Source organism: Fringilla coelebs (assembly GCF_963513975.1).
Source record: "Fringilla coelebs genome assembly, chromosome: 30".
NCBI lineage: Eukaryota > Metazoa > Chordata > Aves > Passeriformes > Fringillidae > Fringilla > Fringilla coelebs.
In genome coordinates this window covers 2,874,192-2,899,651 of record NC_140056.1, presented here as the reverse complement: position 1 = coordinate 2,899,651, position 25,460 = coordinate 2,874,192, and the positions used below count along the sequence as shown (strand labels likewise).

The 25,460-nt window shown below is 50.3% G+C and overlaps 1 protein-coding gene across 1 annotated transcript; it reads left to right on the top strand.

The window, feature by feature from the left end:
• Positions 1 to 4,600: 4,600 nt before the first annotated feature.
• LOC311164158 (uncharacterized protein) lies at positions 4,601 to 20,785 on the top strand (the record flags this gene model as incomplete). Its single annotated transcript, XM_084223493.1, has 19 exons — positions 4,601 to 5,146; positions 6,279 to 6,493; positions 7,525 to 7,585; positions 7,860 to 7,955; positions 8,615 to 8,779; positions 9,249 to 9,374; positions 9,922 to 10,142; positions 10,493 to 10,521; positions 10,636 to 11,035; positions 12,913 to 13,023; positions 15,794 to 16,595; positions 17,424 to 17,644; positions 18,479 to 18,539; positions 19,050 to 19,145; positions 19,252 to 19,416; positions 19,537 to 19,662; positions 19,962 to 20,182; positions 20,295 to 20,370; positions 20,741 to 20,785. The coding sequence occupies 19 exons, from the start codon at positions 4,601 to 4,603 to the stop codon at positions 20,783 to 20,785; spliced, it is 3,783 nt and encodes a 1,260-aa protein (XP_084079619.1).
• Between the last annotated feature and the right edge of the window lie 4,675 nt (positions 20,786 to 25,460).

The following is a 25,460-nucleotide window of genomic DNA, read 5'->3' as shown; positions in this document are numbered from 1 at the left end:
TTCCCCAAAAAACTCATCCAGTGGACACCTTGTGTCTTTGGGGGGCTCCTTCTCTCCAGTGCTCCTTTCTGGCTGTTTTGCTTTCATCCCGACACCACCACTCTGATCCCACCCCATTACATAGAGCCCTTGTGGTCCCTCAGCCCCAAGCACTGGCACAAAGTTGTCTGAATGATGTCAAAATACCTCACAAATTCCTGTGCAAAGGAGAAATGTTACAAAGAAAGGGGTGGACACTTGTGGTGGTTGGTATGAAACCTCTTTGTCTCTTGCAAAAGGTGGCTCCATGTGTTCCTTGTGTGAGACATCACCTTGAGGGGGGACATTTTATGGAATGGAGTATCCTGAGTTAGAAAGGACAGGCCCAAATCATCAGTCCAGCTCCTGACCCTGTACAAGACATGCGAAAAATCCCAAAAATCATGTGCCTGATCTCTGGCTCATGGACATCCAGTCCTGGAGCTCTGGCAGGCTTGGGCCCATGACCATTCCCTAGAGAACTTGTTCCATGCCTGACCACCCTCTGCAGGCAGAACCTTTTCCCAATATCCAACCTGACCCTCTTGACACAGCTCCAGCTGTTCCCTGGTCCTGTCCCTGCTCACAGAGAGCTGAGATTAGAGTTGCCCCTTGAGATGAAGATGCAGCCCCTGATGAGTCTTCCCTCAGTCTCCTCCACGCTGACTTCGTGTGGCCCCTCCAGACCCTTCCCCATTCCCATGTCCTCCTTTGGACCCTCTCCAACATCTTTATGTCTTCCTTATACTGTGGCACCCAAATCTGTCCCCCAAATGGAAGTGATGCTGCCTCAGCCCAGAGCAAAGCAGGACAATCCTCTGGTCTGGCTTGACTAGGCTGGGCCTGGTGCCACCAAGAGGTGGTGTCCCTCCTGGCTGCCAGGGGACACAGGTGGATCCTATTCCCTCATTTTGTTCTCTGAGCAGACTGTCACAACACCCCAACACTGGTGATGGGACCACAGGGGTCACCTACAGTCCAGCAGAAGGAAGGGTGAAGTTTTGGGAATGTTGTGCCTGGAAACACCTCAAATGCAAGCAGTATACATGGGCAGGAATGAGGGAACAGCCTGGAAGGAACCTCAGGAACTCTTTTCCATCTCTTTGCCCCAAAGCATCATAAATGGATGGGGACAACTGAGGCTGAGGGCGAGGAGCAGCTGTGGAGCAAGGTTACTGGTTCCCAGTTTCAGACCATCATCTCTACCCCTGTCCCCACTAATCCCTGTCTGCTTTGATGTGGGAGCCGAATCAAGCTGCACTTAAGAGATGGGGAACAGCCACATTTGGAGAGCAGGACCAGCAAAACCAGTGGGAGGTGTCCTGGGGGCCTCATTAACCCTTTTAATGGTGACTTTGTGTCCCTTCCACAGGGAGCCACAAAAACTGCCCAGCCTGCAGGGAGGGAGGGAGCACACCACCAGCACCAGCCCTGGCAGTCCTGTTTTTCAAGGAGAGGGTCTTAAAAAGAGCTTTTCTCACTGGAACAAAGCAGACTCGGGAGGCTGTTGGATGTTTTTTTCATCCAGAGTCCCAACAATAGCTTGGAAATGGCCCCAGGCTCTCCCTGTCTGCAGGGGTGGCATAGCAGGTCCCAGTTTAGTAGGTGCTTAAGCAGAATGAATTTATCTGGGCACATGTAAATCTCAAAGGTTCTAAAGTCTCATGAAAGCTGCCACAGCTCAAGGAATGTTTAGGGCCAAGCAGCTCAGGGGTTTCCCCTGTAAACCTGGGTGGAAGCTGTAGGTTTAAATCAAAGATGAATCCCTGAGAGAAGCGGTTTCATATCCTCCTTGGAAGGTCGGGTCTCTCTCTGCCAACACAATCTCACCCACAACTAGCCAGGACAAAGTGTGGACACATGAAAAGGTCTCAAGGAAGACGACCAGTGCATGAAAACCATAGCAAACCTTCTCTTAAGCCCAAAACCCATCGGAGTCCTTCCTGCTTTGAAGTTGGTGGAACCTCCACCATGTGACTCTGAACTGGCTTTGTGAAAGCTCAGCAGCTGCAAACCACAGGTGCTGCCCTGGACTGACTTCCTCTGATGTGCAAGGCTGGGCACCTGGAAAAGCCACTTCTTAGGGACAGGAGCAGGAGCCAGAGGTTGAAGATCAGGTTTGTTGTGGAGGAACAGCCCGACAACTCTTCATACACAAGAAGGGATCTCAGGGCTTGCAGCTGGTGGAGCATGATAGTCCCCTGAGCAGCATTTTCTCTGTTTTCCAACAAACCCAGGGGTTTGGAGAGTCTAGAGCCATGAAAGGTGCGTCATCCATGTGGTACAAGACACTCCATGGTGGCTGAGAAGGGATACAGGGCATAACTGGGACCTGACCCCAGCCAGATGCAGATTTCTTACAGCTGGAAAAACTGGAGAGTTGTCCTCAAGGGAAAAGGGCCATGTCTTTCTGGCCATGAAGAGGAGATGCAGTCTGTCTGTGGTCCTGCTGGGCAGCAGAGCTTGGAGCAGCAGCTGCTCCCGATCCCTCAGCTGTGCAGGGCTGAGCCCCATGGAAAGCAGGGCTGGAGCCTGGCTTCTCCCTCTTTTAGGCTCACCCGTGGTTGTGCCAGCCTAAAAAAGTTCATGAAGGTCATGTCTGGACCTCCCTAAGGGCTCAGTGATGCTTTGTCCTACCTGTGAACACCCTGTCCCCAGGCAGTGCTCCATGTTTGGCTTTACACACCCAGAGTCTTCTCCAGGGATTACACCAATGCTTTGGCTCAAAATAAAACTCATCTCCAAAATATTTCTTCTATTTTCACTTGCATGCAAGAGGTCTCAGTGTCTGGGTTACCGCGAAGGGACATGAAGGATGTGGTGCCCAAAAGCTCATTTGATTTCTCCAGCTATCTGTAAATGAGAGTAGTCTGGGATAGTGAAGGATGTTTCTGGCCACAACTGGGAGTTGGAATGAATTTTATGGTCCCTTCCAACCCAAACCATTCCATGATTCCACGATTCTATGAAAGTACATCTCATTGCAAGATGTGCATCTGTGTATATTTAGACCAACATAGCTATAATGGAACAACTACATGATTATAATTAAATATAGTAACTTTTTCATTTCAATCCATTATGAGATCTGTTTAAAAAAATAAAAAATAAAAAAGGAAAGATCCTTCCAGGAAATACTCCACAAATATTCTAAATATCCTGATTCTTCTTCCTGACTTGCTGTGCATTTCACATTGACAACAGCACTGAGTCCTCCTAAACCAGTTAATTTTGCCCCAGCAAAGATGTAAAGATTTCTCAGGGCAAGCTCTGCAATCCCTTTTGTTTCTGTGATTAGACCCCTTTTTTAAGGCAAAAAAGGAACTTTGTTTCCAAGCAAATTCAAAAATATTTTTAAGAATTTTAATCAAGATGGGACGATGCCTTCTCATTACCAGATACTACTGGATAGATTTAAAGTCAAAAGGGTGTGTCAAGGGGTGACTAGGCAAAACCTTCACTCCAGCTGACATATCTCAGCCTGCTTGTAACACTTCCCTTCTTTGTAACTTCTCCTGTTCTCATAAATCTGCTGTGCGCCCCGGTCCCATGTTTGAACTTTAGCACTTTCCCTGGGCATATAACTCAATAATAAATCACTCATTTCCCAGAAATGCCTTATCTTTAATTTCAGGTCTGCTAAGGGGCAGTGGAAGCCTCGTTGGGCTGTGGCACTGTTTGTCTAGAGAAGCTGTGGCTGCCCCTTCCCTGGAAGTGTCCAAGGCCAAGCTGGATGAGGCTTGGAACACGCTGGGGCAGTGGAAGGTGTCCCTGCTCACGACAGAGGGTGGAATGAGATGAGCTTTAAGGTCCCTCCTGGGCCAGATCATTCCATGATTTCACGATTCTGTGAACCCCCAGTTTCCCAGAGCATCCTCCCCATGACCAAACTCATCCTCAGTACCACCTCACACGACTCCTGCTCCATCCATACGGAAACCACCAACCCATCCTGACGGTCAGCACCCGAATTCCCTCCAAGAGCCACAGCCGTCCCCACAAGAGGAAGGAATAAATGCTTACGAGAGCGCTCCCAACACCGTCAGTGCTGAGCCGGGATGGATCCGCCTTCCCTCTCCCTGTCAGCAGCGGTCATTGCTCAAGAGCCCGCCCGGAGCTGGCCGTGGACCCTGGAAGGGGCGGCATCCCCACGACATTTTGCAGGAGGTCCTGAAACGTAATTAAACACTGTGGTGAAACCAAACCGTAAACAAGCCATGAATAAAAACCCCTTGAATTATTTTGCTAAACTATAATTACACAATAAGGAAGCAGATTAATTAAGTAAAATATAAGTCCTGAAACTGAAGCTTGCAAGCAAAGCAGTTTATTTTAATTTCCACATTATTTCATATGAGATAGAAGTGTTTGCTGTGGGTTTAAAATGTTGGAAGCCATTCCTTGCTGCCAGGCAGACCAAACCCAGTGGATAAATTAAATTTTTGCATCTGAGGCACCTCCTGAAATGTATATAAGGAGAAGGGCTCTGCCTCAGAGGAGCTAAAGGAGATCACCTTCTTCCAGCCCCTGCTCCTCTCTTGCTCCTCCGCGTCGCTGTCACTGCCCACCCACCCCAGCCACCATGAGCCGACAGTGCTACACCTCCGGCTCCATCCTGGGAAGACGAGGCTTTTCCTCGGCATCCGCCGTCTGCGCCCTGGGCAGGGCTAACAGCAGCTCGGCCTCCGTCTGCCAGCCCGTGGGACGGAGGTGTGGGATCGGTGGCTTCAGCAGCCGCAGTGTCTGTGACCTGGGCAGAGGGCAGAGGATTTCCTTCGGGGGCAGCTGCCGCAGCGGCGTCTACGGTGGTGCCGGCGTCGGGCGCTGCGGTGTCGCGTACGGCGGGGGCCGCTTCGGCACCGTCGTGGGCTTTGGGAACTGTGCGAGCTTCGGGGGCCTGGGCAGCTACAGAGGCCTGGGGGATGGCGTGGCCATGGGGGGCTACGGCAGTGGCATCGGCATTGGCCTCGGCGGAGGGAGGTCCGAGGGGATCCGCGGCGTCAGCATCCACCCAGAGCTCCTCAAGCCCCTGTGCGTGGGCGTGGACCCCGAGGAGTGCCAAGTGCGGACCCACGAGAAGGAGCAGATCAAGAACCTCAACAACCAGTTTGCCTGTTTTATCGACAAGGTGAGACCCTGCTTTCCCTGCCCCATGTCCCTCGGCTCTGAAGGGTGCATCTCCCCAGAGACAACATAGGGAGATATTTCCCCTGGTGCCCCAGTATTTAGGGTTTCTTATGAGCCACGCTGGTCCTGGCCTGGACACCCTCTGGATTTTGGCCTTTCACCAAGGCAACACCACCAGTGTTGTACCTTGGGATGGTCACCAACCTGCTAAAGGGGTCAGGACCACTCCAGGGATCCTTTATCCAACCCTGTGAGTGATGAGATGAAGCACTGAAGGATAGGGAATTTAATTTCAAGTGTATAATCTGATGTTGTTCTCACTAATCTATAAGCTCCAAAGGACTTCTGCATTCTTAAAATAGTTTGTGTTTCATGAAGGTGATGTGGAATGATGAATTTAGCTAAAATGGGAGGAACTAGTTCAATTTCTCTGTCCTTCCACTCTGTGAACAAAACGATTTTGTGATTTCCTAAAAAGATGTAATTTATCATTGTTTTCATGGCTACATTTAAGGGTTTTCATGACTGTTTAGAGAGCTGTTATGGGAAAAAAATTCCAAACAGCAAAGAAAATCTGCTCTGTCTGATGTGATCTTGATTTTCCTGGAGAGTTGTTCTGCAACCGGAAAAACTGAATCCACCCAGGAGCAGCAACTCCTGCTTTTTCCCATTTGTAAAATGACTTATTCATGACCCATCGAGCTCCTAGAGAGCCCTTTAATCTAGAAGTGGAAAGGCATGATAAGTATCCACGATTGGAGTTTAAATCAGATACATCCAAATGAGGTCCTGGATGGAGCTTTTAGTGCTGAGAAAGACTTTTTACTGCCCTGGGCCCATGGGGAGGCCGAGGATCCAGTTCTGGGGGAGGAGTGGAGGTGTCTGGCTGAGCAAGCGTTGGCTGAACCCAGGCTTGGCCTCCACACAGACGGAAGGCACTGATGTTGCTCAGCCTGAGATTCGAGTCCTGGGTGGGACCAGTTTAGCTCAGAGAAGATGCTGGTCCCACTCAACCCTCTGAGACAGCAGCACCTGACCATTTGCAATTCAGATTTGATTTTCACTTTTCCCTTTGGGAAGTACAGAAACCCTGGGACAGGAGAGCCTGACCCTCCCATCTCTTCCCTGCCCAGGTGCGGCTGCTGGAGCAGCAGAACAAGGTGCTGACCACCAAGTGGGAGCTGCTGCAGCAGTATGTGCTCCCAGCATCCCGGAGAAACTTGGAGCCTGTATTTGAGAACTTCATCTGCAACCTGAGGAAGCAGCTGGAGTGTGTGATGGGGGAGCGAGAGCGGCTGGAGAATGAGGAGCGGTGCCTGCGGGACCTGGTTCAGGAGTTCAAGTGCAAGTAAGTCACACGCAGGGAAGTGCGGACGCGGATGTTGCTGGCTTGGGTGGGGTCCCTGAGTATGAATCTAAGGAAATTGCACTGGATGGGTCAACAAACTGGGACACAGGGCAAGGCACCGCAGCACTGGGCAAATTTCCTGCACTGGGCATCCATTGCTGCACTGGAGATGGACTGGGAGAGGTTTTCAAGCCCAGTTTCCTTAGGGAGCAGGATTGGAAACCACTCTGCCTCCTGCACACCCCTTGTGGTTTGCTGTATCAAATCTCCCCCACCACCTGTGCCTCTGTTTTCCCCAGTGGCATCCATTCCCACAAAACAAACAAAACCCTCAGCCAATTTTCTCCACCCCGCTCTTTACCCACATCATGCTGGGATTCATTCTCTCTTCCCAGAGGGAATGTGGGAGTTGTTTTTTTTAATTCAAGCTGTAGATACTCCTTAATATCTCCTCATGTGCTCTGCTGAGCCACAAACCAGGTCAGTGGATCAACTTTCCCCAGAGTTCACCATCTCAGGTGTTTTTTTCTTGCTGAGCCACCACTGAGCAGGTCCAACTCACAGAATCAGCATCTTGTGAAAGTTCTTTCAGGTCCCAATTACTGATTCATTATGCCCTGACTGTGCTCCCCACTGCACCCTGGAGTTTCACAGGTTGCTCAAGCTCCTGAACTTCCCCTCGAGCATTTTGGCCAGTCTCCCCATAAACACTCTGAGCACAGTCCTGGATGCTCTGGAAAAACATCTCACAAAGCAGAAGGGCTGGAAGCAGCAACCCAAGCTTCCAGCTTTGCATTTCTGGTGGTTTGGCTGGATTTTCTGTCCTCTGACTCCAGCCACCCAAACCACTGGCATTGCTAAAACTGCTGAGTAAAACACAGAGAGGGGGTAAGAAACAGCAATGAAGCAAAAATAATGATAAAAAATGAGGTGCAAAGTGAAATCTCATTTCCCACAGTCTGCACTGGGCTGTTGGGTGATGGAGATGGGACCCCCAGGGCTCAGCATCCCCCTGCTCTACTTTCCTGCAGGTATGAGGATGAGATCAACAAGCGCACGGCAGCGGAGAATGAGTTCGTGGTGCTCAAAAAGGTGAGCCAGGGCCAGAAAAAGGTGGGCAAACCCTGGGCATGGGGTCAGTGGGAGAAGTGGGGGGTCCTGGCACCATGGCACGGCGTGATGCCCCAAAATTGAAGCAACCTAATGAATCTGGAGGGCCCCCCTGAGGTTTTGAGCACATGAAGCCCAAACCCACATAGTGCTAAGGGCTGGAAATAGTGGGGTTTTCTCCTAATCTAAAGAAAACCTGGCATTTGCCACAATCATTCCTTCACCTCTTTTCACCAAATTCCTGGTATCTCTCCAGGATGTGGACTGTCTCTACCTGACCAAGGAGGAGCTGGAGGTGAGGGTGGGTCTCCTGAGACAGCAGCTGGAGTTCCTGAAGTGCATCTACGCTGAGGTAAGAGCTCCTGGCCCAATCTGCTCCCTGGGCGGAGGCATCACCTCCTGCCCTCCCCACCCAAGTCTTACAGCAAGAATGCATCAGAAAAGGTGTCTTTTCTGAAAATCCTGCAATTGCATCCCAAAACTGTGTGTCTTTTAGATGTATTTGACAACAATGCTGTCACACCTACTTTGGGAAGGCAAAGGGTGTCTTGGTTGCTACATTGCTGCCCACAAGGGGAGGAATATTTTGTCTGAGAACCTCTCAAATTCTAAAACAAACCATCCCTGGTCTGGCCAAATGCTTCTAGCACCTTTTTTTTCTTTTGCATACACACCTTTTTGAGTAAAACCCTCTCAGTGGGGGTCTGTGGGGCTCAAAGAACGTGAGGATTCCCAATCCAGGGATTGGATTACACAGCCAGGAATGCAGAAGTGGCTTGTTTCACTAGGACTCCCCACCCTCCCTTAGGGAACTGCACGCAGCCATCCCATGTTGTGCCACCAAAACAGGTCCTAGCTGCCAGGTCTTGCTGGACACGAGTTGCCCAACTGGAAAACCCCGTGTTGGGAGTTCAGGGGAGAACCTCCTCCAACCAGACCCCCCTTGCTGGGGTTGCTGCTGGCCTGGCTGGGGCTGGTTGAGGGAATGGAAGTGATGCTCTGGTCCTGCAGGAGAGGGCTCAGCTGGACTGTCAGCTGTGTGACACCTCTGTCATCGTGCAAATGGACAACAGCCGGGACCTGGACATGGAGGGCATCATCAAAAGTGTGGAGTGCTGCTATGAGGAGATTGCCCAGAAGAGCAAGGCCGAGGTGGAGGCTTTCTACCAAACTAGGGTGAGTATTCCATGAGTTTCTCTGGCAGACCATTTCTGAGACCATTCCCATCCTGCATGATGCAACTTTAGCCCGCCTCACACTGTGTATTAGCTTCAGTTTGCTTAAGACAGTTGTACCAAAAAAAACCCCCAAACACAAACCAACCTTAAAAGTGTGGTTTGAGACATTTCAGTACGAGCAGAACAGATCAGAGTGTTCAGAGATGTCCCCTTTGTGCACTCTGGGGAGCATCATTACTTCCCAAAGGGCAAACCATAGAACCCCAAGGCTGGAAAAGTCCTCCAAGATCACCAAGTCCAGGACTCCCCTGAGACTCTCACCTTATCCAGGCTGAGGCCATGTCTGGGTGGTGCCCTGGGGACATTGACCCCGGTGCAGCTGCAGAGATTTCCAGCTTCCCAGGAAGGTGGGGGCCCTGGGAAGGGGGATTTGGGTGCATTGACATCATCCCCTTCCCGTGCAACAGCTGGAGGAACTCCACAGCAGCCGGGGCAAGTTCTGTGATGACCTGAGGAACAACCAGAGTGAGATTGCCGAGCTCAACAGGATGATCCAGAAGCTGCAGTGTGAGTCGGACAATGTGAAGAAACAGGTAAGACCAAGGGATGGATCCACCTTGGAGTGCAGCTCCTCCATCAAAGGGCATCGTCCTACCTGCTCCCACCCTGTGGAGCTGCAAAGAACCCCCTTCCCCAGATTAGGTCTATTTTAACTTCTCATCTGCTGCTCATGCACACAAAAAAGCAGATTTATTTCTCATTTTGCCAATAAGAAGTTCAGGGGTTTGGCGGTACCAGAATAAGTATTTGCTGTGGGCTCCTACCAGGCTGCAGCCAACAGATCCCATTCCCTTCCTCCCAAATAGCTTTGCCACTACAAATCCAGCCTAAATCTTGGCTCTCTGGCATTTCCTAGCTGAGGAATATATGAGCAACGCTGTGGAGATACCCCTTAATATCACCCTTGACTGCCCTCTTGCCCAGAGGAATTGTGCCTGGAAGTGTCCAAGGCCAGGCTGGATGTGGTTTGGAGCAGCCCGGGCTAGTGGAAGGTGTCCCTGCCCACGGCAGGAGATGGGATTGGATGGGCTTTACCTTGACTGAAGCTTTGTGGAAATGTCCTCCTGTGGCTGTCCCCAGATCTCAGCCCTGCAGACAGCCATCTGTGATGCCGAGCAACGAGGAGACTGCGCCCTCAAGGATGCCCGGCAGAAGCTGGTTGACCTGCAGACAGCTCTGCAGCAGGCCAAGGACAAGATGGCCTGTCTGCTCAGGGACTACCAGGAGCTGCTCAATGTCAAGCTGGCCCTGGACATTGAGATTGCCACGTACAGGACGCTGCTGGAGGGAGAAGAGAGCAGGTAGGAGCAGCCCAGGATGCACCTTGTAAGGATGCTCACCAAAACACAACGGGAGGAGAAAGAAATGCTGCACCCAGGGCTGCAGAGGGGAGCAGGGTCCCTTTTCCCTCCCACGGGGTGCGGAGGGGATCATGCTCTCATCCAAAAAGAGGATGGGATGTTAGCGTCACCGTGGAATTAGGGACCCAACCCTGCAGTGCTTTGGTGGGCAAGTGCCTCTCAGCAAGGTGCCCTTAAAGAGCTGAAGGACATGTCAGGTTTCTAAGGAGGCAGTGGCTGGGCTCTATTTGCCTGTGAATTTGAGGAATATGCCCCTAAATACATCTCTGAAACGTTTCTTTCCTTTACAGGATATGCACCGGCAACCCTGTGAGCGTAGGTGAGTTAATGAACCCCGTCTTCATTTCCTTACAAGCTTTTAAAGTTCGTAACGCTCCTTTTAAGCCGGGTTTTGGCTGCTCTGGGCGTGACCGAGCCTGTTTCTCTCCCGCAGCCGTGGTCAGCGGCGGGGGCACGGTCGGGGAGTGCCGATCCCTGTCTGGAATCGGAGGCAAATGCACCGTGAAGAGCGGAGGGGCCGGCGCGGGGCTGGGCATGGTCTCGTCCTTCGGCAACGCCGGGTTCAGCACCCGGAGCGTGGATTGTGTCCCCAAGGTCGGGGCGGGATTCGGGGCCAGAAGCGCGGTCAGCTGCGTGGGGAGGGAGGTGCTCACCGGGGTGGACGGGGTCCAGTGCGCCGCCGGGATGGGCAACCTGGGCAACCTGGGCAACCTGGGCAGCGTGGTGTGCGCGGGGGTGGAGCAGTGCGGGCCCGGGCCCGTGATCATCCCCGGGGCCCCGGGGGTCTGCGGGAACAGGTTCAGCACAGCCGTGCGCGTCGTCAGGACGACCCGGTAGAGAGTGGCGGGGCCCGAGACGGCAGATTTTATAATAATCAGCATTTCTGCAATAAAACAGTATTCCCCCTCCCTCTGACAGCCACAGGGATCACACAACCATGCGCTAGGACATTGCTCTGCCTAAACCCTTAGCCTGACAAAACCCACCCTCTCCCTGATGTCTTGCTTGGGGGAAACTGCCCCCTGCCCTCCTCAGCCAGGTGAGATTTTAATTTCAGAGACCATCCCTGTCTCCACTCATCATCTTGGCTTTTCAGTCACCCTTCCCTGCGTGACCCCTTTCCAGCAAAGACGTCTAATGCAGGTATTGCAAAAGGCTGAAAAATTTTGCCATCCCAACTTCAGAGAGAGAAGCCACAATTTAATTGTCCAAGACAAAGCTGCAGCTGTAATTTACTTCTTTAATTAGAAAATCCAATTTTTCCTGTTTACAAGAGGGTTGATAATGCTTATGCAAATTGGTCCAGGTTGCTACATTGCGTTTGGTAGAGCAGATTTTAATTACACCCCAACGAGCACCTTATATTTCTGTAGTTAAATGCATGTGTTGTTTTTCCTGTGTGCAATAGGCGGAGTTAAAGCTTTTCATGTGTAAGTGAACAGAGTTATTACCCTTCGCTTACTCCAGACTTTCAGCTGTACCTTCAATAAACTCCATGCATAATTGATGCTGCACTGCCTGGGCTTTATTTCCCTGCCTCATACTGCAAATAATAGAAATTTCCTCAAACCTGAATCTCCAAATGGGTGGAGTTTGGAGCTTCAAGAAGGTTTTGTCTGCTCTCCTTCCTGAAGCACCTTTGCATACCTTTATTCCATCCACTGATTAGTGTGGCCACAAGGAAGTCTGGAAAGGAGGCTATTTAACCATCCATAGGTATGCAGTTTGCTTGTGATCTCTCACAGTGTCTGGGATCTCTGGAGATGGAACAAAAAGTTAGCCAGGCCCTTCTTTAAGGAAATCAGTGAGAACCAGTTTAAGGAGGAACAGGAAAATAATCCCACACCACACCCTTGAAGCCCTCTCACAAGAGTGGGTTGATTCTAGAATAAAGTAGAAGCAAAGTGCAGTTTCGCAAAAGGAAGCACCAGGGGCTTCTTCCTCAACCACCACCTTCCTTAAAATATAGGAACTCCCACAAAGAGCAGGGTCTGGAGATGTGGCTAGACATGTCCCTCCATCATCCCTTCCAGGGAGGGAAAACCCTGTCTCACAATTTTTGGAAACTGTGATTTAGGAGAAATCACATCGTCCTCTCCTTTTGCTCTGTGAGGTTCATAGAATCATGGAATATCCTGAGTGGGAAGGGACCCACAATGATCATCAAATCCCAATCCTGGCCCTGCACAGGACACCCCAAAAGTCCCACCAGATGCTTGAGTGTTGTCCCAACACTCCTGGACTTCTGCAGGGCTCCCAGTTCCCCTGGACAGTAACCCCCTGATGGGTCTCTATAACTGGGAGGGTCTTGCCATGGTGACAACTCAGCCCAGCTGGATGGACAGCTGAAATCACAGGAAAGCAAACCAGCCCTGCAGCTCCTCCCTTCCTGCAGCTGCCCAGGGTACAGCCAATGGCCCCTGAGCCAGCTCTGCATCACCCTTGGAGAAATCCCTGTGTCCAGCCTGGAGCAGCACAGGGTGTGGGCCGGTTCATGTGCCCATGAAAGGCTCACCAAGAACCAGGGGCTGGAATTTATCCCCCATTTCCCACTCTGCTTCCAAGGCTTCCCTGCTGACTCACGGACTCTTTCCCTTGACCTCTCCAGGGCTGGAGGATGAGCTCAGCCCCCATCCCAGACCCTGTCCTTGCTGGTGGCATGGGGAGGAACCCAGCGTGGGATGAGTTCTGGCCTCTGCTGCTCTCCCAGCATGGGGCATTCTGGCTCCCCTCGTGCTGTATTGGATGTGATCAACAGGGAGCAGAGCACTAATTCTGCTTTAATAAATGCCACAGTTCGCCGGGGGGTGATGAAAGCCAAGTAGGTCAGCCCTTGGTGAGAAAGCAAAACTTACTCTGCTAAAGATGTTTTTGGAAACATTGTCTTCATCTTTTCTGCTCCATGAACACGGCTCAGGCTCCATCTCATTTCTATGTAAATACCAAGCAGAAACACCCAAAACAAGAAGCTTCCAGTGCCCCAACAGCTCATAATTTATGTTGATCATCTCCCTGCAAAGCAATACCTGAACACCAAACACCAGCCAGCTCCCCAGGGAGCAAAAGCAGTCTGGCAGCTCTTGCATTTCTGGGAAAAAACCTTTAATCATCCCTGTCCTCGACTCCCAGCTATTGCAAAAGTCATGTTCGCTGCTGCCTGCTTGAAGATGTTCATGTAGATCAGGGAATTTTGGAGAGAAAAAAGCCAGGAATGTGGGTTTGGGGTGGATGGAGGTCAAATCCTGCACAGTGTAAATCTGGACAGACCCTTTTGTAAATAGAGTCCAAAACTATGAATTAATGGAATGGTTGGGTTAGAAGGATATAAACCGTGTCATTCCACCCCCTGCCAGGGAAAGCTTCCACTATCCCAGGTTGCTCCAAGCTCCATTCAGCCTGGCCTTGGACCCTTTGAGGGATGGGGCAGCCACAACTTCTCTGGGAAATCCATTGCAGGGTCTCCTCACCCTCACAGGGAGGAATTTCTTCCATATATTTTACTTAGACTTTCCCTCTTTCAGCTTCAGCCCAGAGCCCGGCAGAGTGGATCTAAACAGACATGAAAATGCCACATCTGGCTCTGGGTTTGGAGCCCCAACCTTTGTGGAGGATCCACACCACCAAGCAGCCCAGGAGGGAAAGGGAGGGTTTTTCAGGTGGCCTTTGTGTCGTTCACATACCCTGTGGATAACGAGCCGAGGGGAGAAGAGTGTGGGAGCCTGAAGTGACAATTCCCTCTTTCTTCTTGGCAGCCCCACCTTTAATCCCATTACATTCATTCAGCTCTAACATCTGATCTGAACCCGTTCTTCAGCTTCAGGACAAGTTGCCTTTACTGGGGTCAAGGAACCATGAAGACAAAATCTCATTTTCCCATCGCACCCTGGCTTTGAATTTTATGCAAATCATGGAGGCAATGGATGCTCATGAATTTCAAGTGACATTCCAGGTTCAGACCTACATTTTCCAAAAAGAAACAAGCTGACCTGCACCATCTTGGAATAATTTCTCACTGCAAAGGGAAATTCTCTTTCAGTGCCCCAGCTCTCCCATTCGAGCCTGCCCAGCAGCATTTCTCCAAGGATAATCAGATATTTGGTCTTCTGTATTCAGTAGCACCTGTTTAAGTGTTCTTCCAGAGATGCCAGAGGGATTTTAGCTCCTTAATGGTTTTGTAGCTCTGGGGCACAGGGATGTGTTTTGAAAGGCAAGTAGAGTCCTGTCCTGTAAATATATTTAAGCTCCAGTCCTGCAGAATTCAGGCAAAGCCACCTGGGCAGCCCCATGCCAAAAAACAGCTGAGGTCTGACATGCAAGGGATAAAATACTCTCAACACTGCAGTTCCACAAAGTCTGAGATGCCATAAAGTGTCACCACACCATGTTGAATTTATCTTTTTTCCCAAGGACTCCAGGAAGTAAAATAAGGAGAATTTGTGGGAGTATTTTTCATCCTGGGTAAATCTGCTTTTGGCAGCATTTTGGATGTAAGGTTCAAAGGTCTTTAAAAGAAATCAGAGCTAGAGAGAGCCAGAAACTCAGGACTGACTACGTCCTAAAGTGGCTAAATGACATCAATCCACAGAGCTGGGCAGAGAGTTTTTGAGAAAATCTGCCTCTTTTTTTGAAATTGTTTTTAGGTGAAGATAAAAACACGTCAATCACATCATCAGCCGGCTGGAGAAATCACAACACAGCCTCTGCATGGAATGGAGTTGTCCTCTGGAAATGCAAATATCCAGAGGAAAAGCCTAGAAAGCCTGCCATAGGCCAAATAATGAATTTAAATGGGCAAAATTTGATCTCTGGAAAGGTGAAAGAGGAAAACTTGATCAGGACCTCTTTGTCAAGTCATCCCAAAGAGATGGTCCCTGCCACCTGAGTAGGAGCAGCAAACTGGATAAATTAGAGCCCCAAAAGGGATGTCGGGTTTCATGAACATCAAGCTGCCTTCTGCCTTCTGGTGAAGAAACCCCGTGAATAATTTTTGTTCAGATTGAACCATTTTGTTCTCACTGTCTTTCACTTGAGTTAGTCCAGAGGACTCTCCACTGATCTCTGTGTTGATGTGCTGCATCTTTTAAGTAGAATTTGGAATCTAAGACATTATTTCTGGCTTTGTAACATTTTAAAAATTATTTTCTTTCACAATAAGGAAATTATAGAATCATGCAAGCCCAGAATGGTTTGGAAGGAATCTCAAAGACCATCTCATTCCATTCTCCCCACAGGCAGGGACATCTTGCATTAACCCAGGTTGCTCCAAGCCCCTTGCAACCTGGCCTTGGACACTTCCAGGGTTAGGCAAAGTAATAGAAAATAAACTAATGCATCTCTGTGAGGAGACAGAGGTTTTGCACCAGGCTGAGCTCTCCCTGCCAGAAACCTGGGTGTTAGATAACTCTTCCAGCTGAGCAGATCCAGCCCCAGGAGGCGTGTTTGGGTGCAATCAGGGTTTAACAAGTCTCAGGGAGACAGCTGCCTCCTGGAACGTCAAAACCATGAAGGCACTAAATTGATCACTGGACTTCCATGCAGCCAAGCCCAGATCCCTGGGGGATAAAAGGGGCACCTGTATTCCCTTTCCTCAGAGAGCTGCAGAGTCTCTCTGGCTGTGCGGGGCCCTTCTCTGCCGCCGCGATGAACCGGGCGCTCAGCATGAGGGCAGGAGGGGGAGGCCGATCCTACAGCGCTGCCTCGGCCATAATCCCAAGCAGCAACAGGGCTGGCTTTAGCTCTGTGTCTGTGGCACGATCAGGAGGAGGAGGAGGAGGCTTTGGGAGGCTCATTGGAGGAGGTGGTGGCGGCGCTTCTGGCGGTGGCGGAGGTTTTGGCAGCAGGAGCCTCTACAACCTTGGTGGCAGCAAGAGGATTTCCATCGGGGTTGGAAGCAGCTTCCGAGCTGCTTTTGGAAGCGGAGCTGCTGGTGGCTCTGGCCTGGGAGGTGGTGGTGGAGGGGGTGGCTGTGGGCTTGGCAGTGGTGGAGCTGGTGGTGGGTTTGGGCTGGGGCTTGGTGGTGGAGGAGGTGGGTTTGGTGGTGGTGGAGCTGGTGGTGGCCTTGGGCTGGGGCTGGGTGCTGGAGGTGGTGGATTTGGCTTTGGTGGAGGTGCTGGTGGGCTTGGCTATGGTGGTGGCCATGGAGGTGGTGGAGGGTTTGGCTTTGGTGGACTGGGGGGGCTGGGAGGATTCCCTGCAGGGCTTGGTGGCGGCAGGAACCCCGCAGGATTTTCTGGGGGCCCGTCTGGAGTGGGTACAATCCAAGAAGTGACTGTAAACCAGAGTCTCCTGGCACCACTGAACCTGGAGATAGATCCAAACATCCAACAGGTGCGGAAAGATGAGAAGGAGCAAATCAAGACCCTCAACAACAAATTTGCTTCTTTCATTGACAAGGTGAGACTTCATTGGGTGCTGTGGATCTGTGATAGAGGGGGAGTGAGGATCTAGTAGGCACCAAAATATGACTTTAGAGATATCCAGTCTTTCACACATTTCCTCCCTGCATGTCTTTGTTAATTCTCTCAAACAATAATGTCCTTCCGAACATTGACAGTGCAGAAAACAAGACAAGAAAATTGTAGTAATGGGATTAGATCCAGGTTTTGTGCCTGAGAAATAACACAGATCATTTGAAATGGCATAAGTCACTTTTGGATCTAGGTCTAGTGGCTCAACCCAACTCAACTCTCTGGGCAATCACAGCTGATGTCTTGGTCTTTGTTGTTTATTGCCTGCAAGACAAAATCCTTTTTATATTGACTCAATTGACTCAACCACTCAGGTCCTTCCTCAGCTTTTAATTGGATAAATATGTTGTATGTGTGAGCAAAAGGAAGGGCAATTAAGCAATTTTAGCATTAGTACTCAGACCTTGGCTTTAATGAAGAAAGATATGTATCTTACAAAGAAAGGAACCCCCGAGGGTGTGAAAGAAGAACTTCATCGTGCGATGAAGAATGACCTGAACCCAAATTTTCTTCCCATTGCTTGTTGGCTTCCAAAATCAAATTACCTCTGAAGACAACTGTCCACTAAGGGTTGATTTGCTCAGCTACAGGTTGGGCTAACATAGCTCTGGATAATCCAGAGGATATTCTCAGTTTGGAAACTCTCACTTCAGGAATCCTTTGGCTCCTGCCGTGCATCACTGCCAGTGTTCAGTATTGGCTGTCAGCTCACAGGTATCTTCTACCTAAGCCTCTTCTGCTTCCCAACGCTCAGGTTCGCTTCCTGGAGCAGCAGAACAAGGTGCTGGAGACCAAATGGACCCTTCTGCAGGAGCAGGGCCAAAAAAACAATTCCGGCAAGAGCAACTTGGACCCGCTGTTTGAGGCCTACATCAACAACCTGCGGCGGCAGCTGGCCAACCTGCTCAACGAGCGGGGACGCATGGACGGGGAGCTGAAGAACATGCAGGACCTCGTGGAGGACTTCAAAAACAAGTAAGTGTGAAATGGGGTGTAAATGGTTCAGCTGAGCATTGAGCAGCAGGAGTTTTCACCCAGAGGGTGGTCAGGCACTGAACAGGCTCCCCAGGGAATGGTCATGGTCCCAAGGCTACCAGAGCTCCAGGAGGGTTTGGACAATGCTCTCAGGCACAGGGTGGGGTGGGTGGGGTGTCCTGTGCAGGGCCAGGAGTTGGACTCAAGGATCCTCATGGGTCCCTTCCAACTCAGCTGAATCTGTGATTCTGTAATACTATAATTCTAGGATTCTGTGATTCTATAATTCTATGATTCTGTGGTTCTATGATTCTGTAATTCCATGATTCTATGATTCATGTCAAAAATTTCAATTTCTGAAAGCCATACATCCAGGCTGAAGTATTAACGGAAATTTCTCTAGGAAAGGGTGAAAAGTGTCTCCAGTTTGTGCTGCAACCCTTAACATAGAACATCACTAATCACCTCCAACAGCCCCTGCTCAGAGGTATCTCTCCCTGCAGGACTCATTTTCCTCAACAGCACCAAAAAAGGTCCATCGACATTTTTCCCATCGAAAAAATGGAGATTCAGCCAGGACATAGCACCTTGTGATAGCTGTTGCAAAGGAAAATCCTCTAAACCAGCTTTACCTTCCTTGCTCCATCTGCATTAAGTCAAAAAGGTCCTTTCAGCCTTTTGAGAAAGGGTAATCTCACACATTGGAGCTGGACAGTTCCCAGGAAGCTGATTTGGAGGTGCCACTCTCAGTCCAGATCACTTTGCAGTCCTGCCTGGACAACTGTTCTGCTTCTCAAGGTCTGATGCAGCACCTCTTTCCCTTTATCCCTGTAGATATGAAGAGGAAATCAACCGGCGCACGGCAGCAGAGAATGAATTTGTGGTGCTCAAGAAGGTGGGTGAGACAGGAGGTGCTGCAGATACTGAGCCAACCCCAATCATTGCACAAACTGGGAATATCCTGAGGGATGGGAGATCTCATGGAGCTCTATCCTCATCCTTTAGAACAGTTTTAAATCACCATTTGATAGTGTTGTTGCGGGAAAGGAATGGAGTAGCTTGTAGGAAGGAAGCAAAATCTCCCGCCACTCTGGTCCCACAACACACACAGGTGCAAAACATGTAGAGACGAAGGGGATCAGTCATGCTTGGGAATCCCAGGTACCGAGGCCAAAGAGCCTCCTTATCCACTTCCAAATTACACATAGCACTTTTCTGGGGCAAGAGATGCTGTCTTGATGCTCTTCCAGAGGGATGTACCAAGCACAGCTTCTCTACCAGGCAGCAGAGAAAGGGGCAGCCTCATCTCCAGGCTTGGCCGTTTCTTGGCTGTGCCAAGGAACTTCTTCTTGGCTGAGAAGAGGATCCAGGTGCCACAGGTGTCCCTACAGCTGTTCTTTTCCAGGATGTGGATGCCGCTTACATGAACAAGGTGGAGCTGGAGGCCAAGGTGGACGCCCTAAGTGATGAACTCAACTTCCTTCGAGCGCTCTACGAGGCGGTACAGACAAATCCCCGATTCCTGTCCTGCCGTTGTCCTTGGCTGGGGAATGCCACCACTCTGAGGGCTGGGAGAGGTAAGTGCAGCTCCCATGTGCTTCCCACAGGAGCTGGCCCAGCTCAGCGCCCAAGTGTCCGACACTGCTGTCATCCTGTCCATGGACAACAACCGGGACCTGGACCTGAGCAGCATCATTGCCGAAGTCAAAGCTCAGTACGAGGACATCGCCAACCGGAGCCGCGCCGAGGCCGAGGCTTGGTACCAAACCAAGGTGAGCTGACCCATAACGCCACATGAAATCCCTGCTACCCCTAAGAGGGGCTATTTGAGCCATGTCTCCTCCAGCCAGACAACTCAGACGGTTCAGGTTACATCTTCCTTCTCACCTCAGTTTGAGGAGCTGCAGGCCACGGCTGGGAAACACGGTGATGACCTGCGCAACACGAAGGGTGAAATCTCAGAGCTCAACCGGCTCATCCAGAGGATCCGCTCCGAGATAGAGAACACAAGGAACCAGGTAGGAATGACAAAAGGAGCCAACAGAGCCCATTCTGTTTTCCCTCAACACCACAGCTCAGCTTTGCTGATCAGGGACCTTTCCAGCCTCGTTAAATGGGTTGAATTCCCTCCTGAAAGAGGCTTCACACTGTAAAATGTAACTATTAAGTCATTCTTGCCAGCCTGGCCTTTCAACTCCTGCCATGTTAGCTCAGCTGGAACATTTTCCATGAACATCCCAGCCAGAATGGGTTTCTTCCTTGGGTGACTCTCACCCAAAGGGAAGACCAGCTTTCCAAGCCCCCCCATCCCTTGCAGTGTGCCACCCTGCAGACAGCCATCGGAGACTCAGAGGAGCGCGGGGAGATGGCCCTCAAGGATGCCAAGGCAAAGATGATTGACCTGGAAGACGCCCTGCAGAAAGCCAAGGCTGACATGGCCCGGCAGCTCCGGGAGTACCAGGAGCTCATGAACGTCAAGCTGGCCCTGGACATCGAGATTGCGACCTACAGGAAGCTGCTGGAGGGCGAGGAGAGCAGGTGGGAGCAAAATCCTTGTAGGGATAATAGTAACTATCACTTTTCCCATCAGAGACTGGTTCCTCTGCCTGTATCCATAATTTTGCTCTAATCTTCTCTAATCCCCCAACAGGCTCAGTGGGGAGGGACTGAACCCCATCAGCTACTGTAAGTATCACAGTTCTGGATCCCAAACTCTGGCTTTTAGAGTAGGGCCTGAGAGAAACTGTGGGGAAAGGGAAATTTTTCCCCACATAAAACTTTTGGAGCCCTCCACTGTCATTATGGGCTTGCACAGGGGATGGAAGTTGGGTTCAAGTCCTGTGGGTCAAGGTCCTGATGATGGTACTTCCTGGAACTGGGTGACTCCCCAGAGAAGCTGTAGCTGTCCCTTCCCTGGAAGTGTCCAAGTCCAGGTTGGACAGGGTGGGGGAAGCAACCTGAGATAATGGAAGGAGTCCCTGCCCACAGCAGGAGCAGGGATGGGATGATTTTTATGGCCCTTTCCAGCCCAGCCCATCCCATGATTTCATGGGATGTCAAGCAGATGTCCAACCCTCTGGTTGCTTTTCCTTGCAGCCGTCATCAGCTCCAGCTCTGGCATTGCTGGTGGAGCTGGCTTAGGAGGAGGATTTGGTGGACTGAGCCTGAGTGGAGGAGGCGGCGGAAGTGGTTTTGGCCTTGGAGGAGGTGGTGGAAGCAGCTTTGGTCTTGGAGGAGGTGTTGGAAATGGTTTTGGCCTTGGAGGAGGCGGCGGGAGCAGTTTCGGTCTTGGAGCTGGCGGTGGAGGAGGAGGAGGAAGCTACAGTTTTGGAAGCGGAGGAGGACTCGGACTCGGGGCTGGAGGTGGTCTTGGAGGTGGATTTGGAGCAGGGAGTGGTCTGGGCACTGCTGGCAGCTACAGCCATGCCGGGGGTGGCAGCAGCACCCTGAGCACCAGTGGAGGGAATTTCAGCTCTGGAAGTGCAAAAGGCACCAACCCAGGTGTGAAAATTGTCTCCAAAACCTCCTCCAGCAAAAAGAGCATAAAAAGCCAAAGCCTGAAGAATGCCACAGAGCCCGAGTAAAGCCAAGCCCAGACCCTCCTCTGTTCCTCCTGCCTACCATTCTCCCCCACCTCCACCCTTCCAGCTGCCCCTGCCCTGCTCCTGCTCTGTAGTTCTCACACATTTGGATCTCGGGTCAAGAAAAGCAGCGGAACACACAGAAACCAGAGCTCTCCAAGTCCCTGGAACAGGAATTAAAGGAAAACACAGGCCCAAGTGATTGTTCTGAATGGGGGATTGGTTTGTTTTCCGTTTGTGTTTAATAAGGCCAAACATTTTGTGATTGTGGCCACCCACAGCCATCAGCTAAAACAGGGCAAATAGCAGGGAAAGTTTTAGCTCAGTTCTGGCTTCTTCATCACAGAAGCCCAGGGACGGGCTGGGAATGTGTGTTTAGCTCATCCTGCTTTGCCTTCACTGCTGGAATGAGACCAACTCACTCCTTCACAAGAGAAGCTCATCTGCATCAGAGGTCTGGGTTATTTTTCTGCTGTCTAGAAATACCGCTGGAGGCTACTCAAAGATCCCGGGCAGTGGCTTGTAATGTCCCTCTTAAAATTTTCTTCATTCTGAGTCACTCTGGTGAGATGGTAAATCCCTCTTTCCTACATTTACAGCCAAGTTTTGAAAAATATGATTCTTCCAGATATTGTCAGGTTTTGCTGCTGAGTCAGCTCAGGCACTTGAGCCTGACTAGGGATCAAGAGCACTAATGTTGGAGCAGCAACCTGAGGTCCCTCCACCCACAGATGAGAATTCAGTGTGCCACGATCTTATCAAAAAGCTTTTCCCAAATCACTCTCCCGTTCCTGTCCTTTCTCTTCTTAAATGAGTTTTCCCACAGTGACTCTTACATGTAACTTTGGGGGTAGTTTTTGTCAGAGGATTCATCAGTGATTGATCCAGAACCTATGAAAAAGGGCTTGTTTTCTAAATTACCAGATTTTTAAAATTCTAAATAATGTCTGACACAATGAGTCCTTCAAGAGCAAGATCAATGCTTGCTGTTAAATGGGGTTTCTGTCCTGTCCCATGCAAGGTGTTGCTGGAATGTCTTCAAAAATTCCCAAATCCTCCAGCAATCCAAGTCTTGCTGTCCTTCCCCATGGCCTTGGTCCCAGCAGGTTGGGAAAGTCTGAGACTGCGAAAATCACGCCAGAAAAAGCTGCCTGAAGGGCCATGTCCACAGCTCCGGGGGAATTCCAGCATCTCTTCTCTGTGTGGGTTCCTCTGCTACAAGAAAGACCTTTGGGAAACTGGGAAGTGCAGCAGTTCCAGCCCAGAGTGTGGGAAACAAGGCAGTCGAGAGCAGGATCCCAAAGGAACTCCAGCATCCCAAATCTATATTCCCCTTTTCTGGTGGAATTTACCCCTCTAGCCTTCCACTGTGTCTTATTTTTGGAAAGCACCATTAAAAAAGAAAATTGCAGCTTTTTATACTTCCGTAATAGTGATGCAACTTCATATTTCCCTTCCTCTCTCTGTTTGGAATATGTCCAATAAAACCAGATTGTAATTTATTTGTTCTTTTTATTTATCTTTTTATTCTAAACCAGAACCTGCAATACAAAATATTTCCAACCTTCATCAGAATGAGCTGGAGGCATATTTTCTTTACTTCCAGGGAAATGCTTTGAAATTATGATTAAATTATAATGAAAATGTTGAGATTGGTTGTCCCAAAATAAATTGAAGAATTAGAAAAAACTGGAGGAGGAAGAGGAGGAAGAGAAGGAGGGTGAAGGTTTATCCATAAGTGACAAGATAATTTATCATCATTCCTTAATTTACCTAGGTCAATCCAAACTATTTTCTTCCATGGAAGGGAGGGTTTGGGGCAGCCAGACAAAACCTCTGGATTCAATTTTTTCTTTCTTAAAAAGCCAGAGCAAGCCCAAGTGTCTGCAGGGCTCTTGGGGAGGCCTTATCTGGAAGATCTGGGTTTGTGATGGGTGCTGGAACACAGCAACAGCACTGATGCAGATATTTCAGTCAATCATTGCAAAAGGAGAATAAAACTAAGAAAAAGTGAAGAAAAAACCCTCAGCCAAACGTTATTGCAAAGCCCTTATTGAATTTCAAAGGTTCAGATTTTTTGCTCTGCCCTGACCTTGCAACATCCTGGCCCTGCATAACTCCGGGCAGAACTTGGGAAGGAGCAGGAACAGGGGAAGGAGCAGGAGCAGACATGCCAGCGTGTCCTGGCAAGTTCAAAGGAGATGCTTCAGCAAAACCTTGCTCAAACCCAGGTGCACCAAAACACAGCAACATCTCATCCCCTTTGCCCAGGAAATCAAAGGAGCCTCAGTGAAAGACTAAATCCAGGGCTAAACCCAGACTCAGAGTCCCAGAACCCTGGAATAGCTGGGGTTGGAAGGGCCCTCTGGAGCTCATACAGTCCAACCCCCCGCCAAGGTACAGACACCTGGAGCAGGTGACACTGGAGGGCGTCCAGGTGGGCTTGGAATGGCTCCAGAAAGGGACAATCCATGCCCTCCCAGGGCAGCTTTTCCAGGACTTTGCCACCTCCATGGAAAGAAGTTCTTCCTCATGCTGGGGTGGAATTTCTTGTGTTCTGGTGTATGGCCATGATTCCTCCCTGCCCAGGGAGGTGGTAGACTGGCCGTCCCTAAAGGTGTCCAGGGGATGATTGGATGTGGCACACAGTGCTCTGGGCTGGTGATGAGGTGGGGATGGGCACAGATGGGATTTGATGATCCCAGAGGTCTGTTCCCACCTCAGGGATTCTGGGATCCTTGTCCTGTTGCTGGGCACCACTGAACAGTCTGACACCATCCTCTTTCCACTCCTTGGAGATGTTCACATGGATTGATGAGAGACCCTCTCAAATGAGATATTTTTATGGATATTTGGACATTCTTATGATTGTTGGGATCCTCTCTCAGTCTCCTCTTCTCCAGACTGACCACTTCCAGCTCCTGCCATTTCTCCTCATCAAAGATGCTCCAGACCTTTCATCACCTTTGTGGCTTCCACTGGACCCTCTCCAGGAGCTCCTTATCCTTCTGGAACTGTAGAGTCCAGAGCAGAACACAACTCTCCAGATGTGGCCCCACCAGGGCCAAGTAGAGGGGCAGGATCCCCTCCCTGACCCCCTGGCCATGCTTTTCCCAAGGCATCCCAGGATTCCACTGGGAATTCCATTCCTTCTGTCATGAGCACTGCTGGCTCATGTCATCCTTGCCTGTCATCCACCAAGACTCCTCAGTCTCTGCTGTCCAGAGGATGTTGCAGACAGGCAAAAAAACCCAGTGAAGGTTAAAAATAGACTCTGAGTCACCTCGAATTCTGACCTCGCCAAATTGCACAGGTTGGGTGCGAGGATTTAACACAGCTCATGACAACCCAACCTTAACCAACCTGGTGAGTTTTTAACATCATTTTTCCAGTCCCTTCTGAAAAAAAGAGCAAATCAGAGCTCCAAGGCAGCTGAGCTCCTGCAGACAGGAGCCCTGTTCCTCCTCCCCTTTCTCTGCAGTGCCCTCACCCCCCAGAGAACCCCCCATGACATGTCCTGCCTCTCCACAGGGAACTGTCCCACCAGAGGGGCCAACACAGCCCCCCTGCAGCCCTGAGCACCTTCAGTGGGACACTGCATGTGAGTGACACAAACCGAGACAGAAAAGTGTGAGGGACTGAGAGATTCTGCAAGAATTTTCCTTGTTTTGGTGCCTTAACCATCCTTTGCTTTGCTCTTCCAGATCCTTTGTAATAGTCAACTTAATTGCCATCGTCTGCAGCAACAGGCTTTCCTAGAAGAGTTGGGGAAGTAATGATTCCCTTCCACATGAATCCTTTCCCTCTGCTTTAATTAAAACCTGTGCTCCTGTTCCCAGGTGTGACTTTGCATAAGCAATTTGGGAGTCAAAGGCAAGTTCCGTGCCTAGTCCCCGTCCACAGGCTCCTGGCACAGTTGTGCCAGTTCACATGGGCAGGCATAGGAAAGCAAATCTCCACGGATCTGCCATGCTTGGAACAGAGTTTATTTATTTTCAGTATCTCTGTGTTATTTTCAGCGCCCAGAGGTCTCATGGCTTAGGTTGCTGCCACTGTGAAATCAGGAGCTGCTGGGTTTGGATGGAGCTAGGGGTGAAGTTTTCCCAGCAAAACGCTGCGTTTCCAGCAGGATATTCCCACATCTCCACTCCCGGGGTGAGAGCACCCCCTTGCTACAGCCCAGCCGCCTCCCAGTCGCGGGAGGGATTTTGGATCAGCCCATCCAGGGACCGGCT